The 8,464-nt window shown below is 43.9% G+C and overlaps 1 protein-coding gene across 1 annotated transcript in view; it reads right to left on the bottom strand.

The window, feature by feature from the left end:
- Nucleotides 1-635: 635 nt before the first annotated feature.
- The window catches only part of LOC121868172 (neuronal growth regulator 1-like), a 126,402-nt gene continuing 118,573 nt past the window's right edge, over nucleotides 636-8,464 (bottom strand). Inside the window, exons 4-5 of the mRNA XM_042368481.1 lie at nucleotides 4,571-4,726; nucleotides 636-775 (exon numbers count right to left, since the gene is read on the bottom strand). Coding sequence (XP_042224415.1) covers nucleotides 636-775; nucleotides 4,571-4,726 — 296 coding nt within the window. The remainder of the gene's footprint in view (nucleotides 776-4,570; nucleotides 4,727-8,464) is intronic.

The following is an 8,464-nucleotide window of genomic DNA, read 5'->3' as shown; positions in this document are numbered from 1 at the left end:
CTCACACCTGACTCAAACCTGACTCACACCTGACTCACACCTGACTCACATATAACATTAGATAAGTCGTATTTGATTTTAAGAAATAATAAACAAAACACAACTGACTAAGAACGGACATTTCTAATGACTAAATACTCACACCTGACTCACAGAAACTCATAACTGACATATAAATTCTCACAACTAACAGCTAATGACAGGTATATAACACACCTGACAGGTATGTAACACACCTGACAGTAAATAACAGGTATATAACACACCTGACAGGTATGTAACACACCTGACAGTTAATGACATGTATATAACACACCTGACAGTTAATGACAGGTATATAACACACCTGACAGTTAATGACAGGTATATAACACACCTGAGAGTTAATGACAGGTATATAACACACCTGACAGTTAATGACATGTATATAACACACCTGACAGTTAATGACAGGTATATAACACACCTGAGAGTTAATGACAGGTATATAAAACTGACTGGTAAGTAACTCACCTGACAGGATAAATAACTCACACCTGACAGATAAAATAATTCACACCTGACAAGATAAAATAAATATCACCTGACAGATAAACAACCCAGATAAAATAACTCACAGCTGACAGGTAAATAACTCATAACTGACACTGACACTGATCATAATCCTCTTGCTGACAGTTGGCAGGACACCGTTGGAGGCGATATACAGGTAGGCTCCGGCGTGTTATCTCAGATCCTGGCTCAAACAACAGCTCACTCCCGTCCACCAGCAGATCTGTGGGAGAGTGGTGTGGGTGAGTGGTGAGGGTGGTGGAGTGGTGGTGAGGTGGTGGAGTGAGTGGTGAGGTGGTGGGTGAGTGGTGAGTGGTGGAGTGGTGGTGAGGGTGGTGGGTGAGAGGTGGAGGGAGTGGAGGTGGTGAGGGTGGTGGAGTGAGAGGTGAGGTGAGTGGGTGAGATTGGTGGGTGGTGGTGAGGGTGGTGGAGGGTGGTGGGTGGTGGTGGGTGGGGTGGTGGGTGGAGTGGGTGAGGGGTGGTGGGGTGGTGGGTGGTGGTGGGGGTGGTGGAGTGGGGTGGGGGTGGGGGTGGTGGTGAGGTGGGTGGTGGTGAGGGTGGTGGGGTGGGGGTGGTGGTGGGGGGGGGTGGTGGGTGGGTGGTGGGGGTGAGTGGGTGAGTGGTGAGGGTGGTGGAGTGGTGGTGAGGGGGTGGTGGAGTGGTGGTGAGGGTGGTGGAGTGAGTGGTGGTTGAGATTGGTGGTGAGGTGGTGGTGAGGTGGTGGTGAGGGGTGGTGGTGGGGTGGTGGGTGTGTGGGGTGGTGGAGTGGGTGGGGGCGTGTGGGGAGGTGGTGGCTGAGAGGTTGAGGTGGTGGGGAGAGGGAGGTGATTATGAAGTGAGAGGTGTGAAGAGAGATGGGTGAGAGGGAATGAGAGGGGCAGAGTGGGGTCAAGGAGTGAGGAGGGGTATGAAAGGAAGGGGTGAGAGGAAAGAGAGGGAATGAGAGGGAGAGCAGAGTGAGAGGGGAGGTAATGGATGGTCATGAGGTGGCGTAGGTTGTAGCCTCTCTCTCTCTCTGTAAATATCTATATACACATTTTGTAACGTTTATTTGCACACACACACACACCTCCCTCCCTCCACTTTACTTCACACCTCACACACCCTCCCACACCCTCCACACCCTCCCCTCCCTCTACCTCCCCACACGCCCTCCCTCACACACCCTTCCCACCACCTCCACCTCTACGCCCTCCCCACCCTTCCACTCACACACCCTCCCCACCTCTACCTCCCCACACGCCTCCCACACACCCTCCCCACACACTCTACCTCACACCACGCCCCCACACACACTCTACCCACACTCTACCTCCCTCCCTGACACACCCCACCTCTACCTCCTGAAGAGCCTCCCTGACACACCCCCACACACTCTACCTCACACCTCACACGCCCTCCCCACACACACACCCAACCCCCCCACACACTCTACCTCCTACCTTTAAACATTTTTGCTAACATATTCTTCAGGTCTTCCTCGCCTCTGCTCGACACCTTTGCCCTTCTGGTATCTGAGGAATTTAATGTTTTCTTGCACTCGTGATAATATTTTCCTGCTCCTCGGGCAATCAGAATATGTTGTAGTATTTTTATTCCTCAGACAATCGGAATTTATTGTAATAGTTTCCTTCTCAGATAATCAGAATTTATTTAACATTTTTCGTCCTTGGGCAATCAGAATGTGCTGTAATATTTTCTTTCCCGTAAGGCAATCAGAATGTATTATGATATTTTCTTCCTCAGACAATCAGAAGATATTGTATTAAGCAGTCAGAGTATTGACACAACATTTATGATTCACTTAAATTTATCACACTCATAAAACTGTCAATCAGAAAATATACAAATTATCCTTACATAAACACAGACATATCATCGTTCCTTTAGCTTAATATATTTACAGAAACACGAGACGAATATCATCGTTCTTTTATGCTTTGACACGTAACCAAACAAAACGTGAAAGTACACAAGAATCAATCAATTTTATCTGTAAGTGAAATTATGTGACTGTATGATGTTATTGTGCCCGTCAATAAGTTCATATTTATTTTATTGTGTTTACGTTATTGTGTGTTTTCGTCACCAGAGAAATTGTATTATATTTATTGAGGTCGACAGCTAGAAGATAGAAGGGGATTTTATTGTCAATTTGAATCAACTTTTCATCATATTCGCTGCCGCCATGTTGAGACAATATCCTGGAGCACTGATAAATTGTTTCGCCTTTCCTGCCTCTGTTGTCCCTCCTACAATCGTTGAGTGTTAAGTTTCACCTCTCTAACTGTTTCATTTTTGGGACGATGGCTGGAACAGACAGACAGACAGAGAGACACGTATCTATATTATTATTGATGATACACACATGAAATAATACAAGCATGAGTATATATATAAAACATACACATAGAAAAATTTCAAACCATAAAAATCCAATTAAATCTAGTAAGAGAAACACGGGTCACTCCTACAACTTGGTCGACAGAGAAGGAAAAAAATCTGAGAATCTCGGCTCCCAGAACACCTGTATTTAATCCTGTATGCAAATGACACACGACTTTGTCCGCGCTCTCCAGCAAACAATTTAAAAGCGAACTGGTTATGTTGTTCCAAATTTGTGTGTATGTGTGTTGGATGTGGTATGTATTGACTCACATCACAATACATATACATATGACCTCTAGAACACGTATACATAGACGTATGTATACATTACCTATAGAATACATATAGTAGAAGCTATATAATTTGTTTGAATCTCCGGTGGATAATCTCTACTAAGTTATTAAGCTATAATTACCCTACAGGAGTGTTATCTTAAGAGCTAAGGTCCTTTACAAGTCAGTCGTGTCCAAGTAACGTAAATAATGAACAGTTTTAGTCTTTCAGTTCAGGAGTAAATAGATGGTTTCAGTTTTATAATACAATCATCGTCGATATTTGAGTATTTTAAAAGTATTGAGGGATTTCAGGCTATAACCTCAGGCTAGATACATGGTTTCAGTCTCAGAACTTGGGTGAGGGAGGGGAGGGAAGTGAGAAACGGAGAGAAGAGGTAGGAAGAGAGGGAGGAGGTAAGGTTGACGAGAAGAGGGAGGAAGGAGATGGGCGAGGAGGAGGAAGGAGAAGGACGATTGGAAAGGGGGAGAAAGGACGGGAAAGGGAAAGTGGAAGGAGGAAGGAAGCGAAAGGGAACGGAGGAGATAGAGAGAGAAGAAGAACAAGAACAAGAAGATAATGGTGCCTATTTAACCCCATAACTTGAGAGCCATTACAACTAAGCAAACAAAAAAATAACTTAAATATATGCAAACAGTTCAGTGAAGAAGAAAACCAATAAAAATAATAATCTTTTAAGGGGTAACTGAAGTAAAGTCCAATAAACATGACTTTCCATTAACTCTCACTGCAAAAATCTTCAGTTAATTGTCCTGATTTGGATTTCATTTCCAGTGTGTAGGAGAGAGAAAGATAAAGAAGGATATAAAGTGTAAAATAGAGGAGGTCAGGACCTGCTCTTAACACTAGGAGCGGAAAACAGTGATATAATTCAATTGGTGTTTCAAGAATCTAATAGAAATGCTTCCTGTGAGTCGCAAATGGTGAGAATAGGTGGGGGGGTTTCTTTTGTTAATTTATTAATTATTTATGAAGCTAGTGAATCGGGTGTGATCATTTCAATTTTAATATGGCGATTGTCATTTGCGTTTCATCTCTCAGTTCACGATGTGGAATTCTGAACTATCAATATCCAGGTTCTAGACAAGAAGTGTTCTCTCTCTCTCTCTCTCTCTCTCTCTCTCTCTCTCTCTCTCTCTCTCTCTCTCTCTCATCAATGACTCCAAAGTTATTTATTATCCACTCACCTGCCACTCACCTGCCACTCACCAATAACTAACCAATGACTCACAAGTAATTTATGATTGACTTATCGATGTTCCACCAGTGACTCACCAATTACTCACCAACGAGACTCACCAATGACTCACACACACACGACTCACCAACGACTCACCTGTATTACCGGAGACATCGATGAGTTTAGAGTCTTCACGTCTCCACTTGTAGGTCGGCTGAGGGGTTCCTGTAGCCCCACAGATAAGCCTCACCTCCTCCCCCTCCTTCACCTCTGTGTCTTGGCTCGTGTTGGAGTCTATGATCTTGGGCGGAACTGTGGAGGAGAACGAGTGAACGTGAGATGTACGAACGAGGGGAACTGAGGGAAATGAGGAACGTGTGATGATGGGGTGAGGGGAACTGAGGGGAACGTGTGATGATGTGGTGAGAGGGAACTGAGGGGAACGTGTGATGATGTGGTGAGGGGAACGTGTGATGATGATGTGGTGTGGGGAACGTGTGATGATGTGGTGAGGGGAACTGAGGGGAACGTGTGATGATGTGGTGGGGCGATGTGTGATGTGTTGAGGAACGTGTGATGTGTGGTGAGGAACTGGGGAGCGATGTGATGATGTGGTGGGAACGTGTGATGATGTGGTGAGACGATGTGGTGAGAGACTTAAGAGAGTGAGTGGGGCCCAGGTTGACGTCGGCGTTGACAGCTTTTGAAGAATAACAAGACATGGTTCTCTGGCCTCCCCCCCCTCTCTTTCCTCCAGCGTTTAGCTTCAGTATATTACTTCCTCCACCTCCTGCCTGCCCCCTTTCTCCCCTCCCTCCCTCCTCCCTCCCTCCTTCATCCTTCCCTCCAGGTTTCCTCCACTATATTGCTCCCTCCCACCTCTCTCTCCGCCCTCCCTTCTTCCACTCCCTCCAGCGTTCATTTCACTACTCCAATACTTCTTCCTCTTCCCTCCTTCTCTCCCTCCTTCCCTCCAGCATTCACTCACTTTTATCACACTAAGGCCAGGGTAGTTCTTCCTCTAACTCCACAGACTCACAATGGAGACCTAAGCAGAAAAAACTAGACCAGATGTAGTGGGTGTGTGTGCGATGTGCGTGTGTGTGTGTGTGTGTGTGTGTGTGTGTGTGTGCATGTGTGTGTGTGTGTGCGCTAACCCTTTTAAATTTGCACTCTCTCCCTTCCCATACAACCACGCCCTCCCTGAGAACCACATATTCCCTCCCTCCCTCCCTCCCTCCCTCCATCGTATTATGGTGTTGGTTGTGTCAAGAACTATGAAATATCCTTAAGCTTACCAGTCGACAGAGACACGTACAGTATAAAGCTCTCCTGCGGCCGCTGAGGCATCAACCATGAGCCATAAATTCTCGCTGAGGCATCAACCATGAGCCATAAATTCTCGCTGAGGCATCAACCATGAGCCATAAGTTGTCGCTGTTAGCATCGACCTCTGGTCCTGAATCGTATTGAGGCATAAAGTGTTGAGCCAAAAATTATCTCTGATGTAATGACTCTGAAGCATAAATCCGTCTTTGTGATATGTTAGTGATGAGGCGTAAATTCTTTTACCATGAGCTATAAATAGACTGAAAGATCCAATCATGAGTAATAAATTTTCCGACCATGAGCCATAAATTCTCCAATCATGAGTAATAAATTCTCTGACCATGAGCCATAAATTCTTCAAGTATGAGCTATATATTCACCGTAAAGTATTATCCGTGAGCCATAAATTCCCGTTGATGCATCAATCACATTAATAGTGAACTTGTCGCTCGTCTGGATTGTCGGCTTTGTGTAACAGACCTGAATGTGTGTGTGTGTGTGTGTGTGTGTTACGAATTATATAACACCACACCGAGAGCATCAATATAAAACTTACCACACATTAACTCACATAATAATTCCTATATTAACTTCTATATATTATCTTATTACCTTCATATAGTTTGCAATTCCTTAACTATATTACGACATATACGATACATATATGTGAAAGTCTATGGACATTGCCACCCACGTTTCACTAAGTAATTTTGTTTATATAGAGTAGTGTTATGTTATGTTATGTTGTGTTATAGTCAGGTGGGTTAAGCTACGTTAGTTTAGATTAGGTTATATTAGGTTAGGTATTGGTTAAGTTAGACTAATTTACTGTAGGTTAAATTAGGTTAGGTTAGATTTAAGTTAGGTTAGGTTAGGTTATAAACAGTAAATATTCCCTACAATTTAGTAAAGGTTTAGGTACACTTTATTTAAATAAGTATTGCAGGTGGCGTAATATTCCTCTTATTACACTGATGGTGATATTAACGACAGGTGTAATGCTAATCACCTATGTTTATGTAAGGTATTGGACAGGTAGAGGAAAGGTATTGGCCAGGTAGAGGTAAGGTATTGGACAGGTAGAGGTAAGATATTGGACAGGTAGAGGTAAGATATTGGACAAATAGAGGTAAGGTATTGGACAGGTAGAGTTAAGGTATTGGACAGGTAGAGGTAAGGTATTGGACAGGTAGAGGTAAGATATTGGACAGATAGAGGTAAGATATTGGACAAATAGAGTTAAGGTATTGGACAGGTAGAGTTAAGGTATTGGACAGGTAGAGTTAAGGTATTGGACAGGTAGAGGTAAGGCAGGTGATATATGTTAAGTGAGATGTGTATGAGTATTTTCTTGCTGCTGGTGTTGTTGTTGTTGTTGTTGTTCTTCTTCTTCTTTGTGCCTGTTCTTCTTTCTTTCTTCTTTTTCTTCCTCCTCCTCCTCCTCCTCCTCCTCCCTCCTCCTCCTCCTCCTCCTCCTCCTCCTCCTCCCTACCCCCGACACCTTTGAAGGACAGAAGGACTCGTAAAGTTCCTATGAAGAGGAACTTGTCCGTTAAGTCACCAATCTAGGAGGACTGCCACACACACTCCTGGGAAGGACGAATTTCACTTAAGAACTCTAGCCATCTGAAAACTCCTCTCCTCCTCTCCCTCCTCCCTCCTCCTCTTCTTTCTCCTCCTCCTCTTCTCTCCTCCCTCTTCTCCTCCTCTCCTCCTCTTTCTCCGTCTTCTCTTGTTCCTCCAATAAGGTTCAGAATAACTCTGCATATCTCCCCGCAGCTTAGCTCTACACCCACCTCCACCACCTCCACCACCAACCACCCCGAGGTTCTTTGGAGCATAAGGGTGTTCTTTCATAAACTTTTCTGGGTCTTAACTTTTGACTGTTGTGTTGTTATGGGTCAACCTCGCCTCGGCACCACACAATATCTCCTCAACCACAGCTGTTCACTCTTAGGTTAACCTCATATTGTACACTCTAAGTTAACACCATATTGTTCACTCTAAGTTAACACCATATTGTGCACTCTAAGTTAACACCATATTGTACACTCTAAGTTAACACCATATTGTACACTCTAACTTAACACCATATTGTTCACTCTAACTTAACACCATATTGTTCACTCTAAGTTAACACCATATTAAGTTAACACCATATTGTACACTCTAACTTAACACCATATTGTACACTCTAACTTAACACCATATTAAGTTAACCCCATATTAAGTTAAACCATATTAAGTTAACCTCATATTATACAGACTAAGTTAACCCCGTGAGTCTGAATCACCCCTGAGTCCGCACTACTTTAGCCTCATCCACTGTGCCTCATTAAAGCCATGAACACCTGCTAAATTCCCTTGACTCTGAGGCTAACAGTGTGACTCAGTTCTCATTTAACAGGTAAAAAGTTCGTGAACAACCCTGTAAGCTCTGGGATGACGGGTGCAAAGAAACGGAACCTCGGGGCGACAACTGTGATGGTGTAGCTGTCTCTCTCTCTCTCTCTCTCTCTCTCTCTCTCTCTCTCTCTCTCTCTCTCTCTCTCTCTCTCTCTCTCTCTCTCTCTCTCTCTCTCTCTCTCTCTCTCTCTCTCTCTCTCTCCTTAATTTCGTCTATGTAAGGGTCATGTATTATAACATTACGAGTTACTGAGAATAATATACCCCCATATATCGCTATATTAATATATGTTACGGCGGGAGTGAAATATTATT

The sequence above is a fragment of the Homarus americanus genome, unplaced genomic scaffold, assembly GCF_018991925.1.
Source record: "Homarus americanus isolate GMGI-L3 unplaced genomic scaffold, GMGI_Hamer_2.0 scaffold22904, whole genome shotgun sequence".
In the NCBI taxonomy this organism is placed as follows: Eukaryota; Metazoa; Arthropoda; class Malacostraca; order Decapoda; family Nephropidae; genus Homarus; species Homarus americanus.
This window is presented reverse-complemented; position numbering and strand designations above follow the sequence as displayed.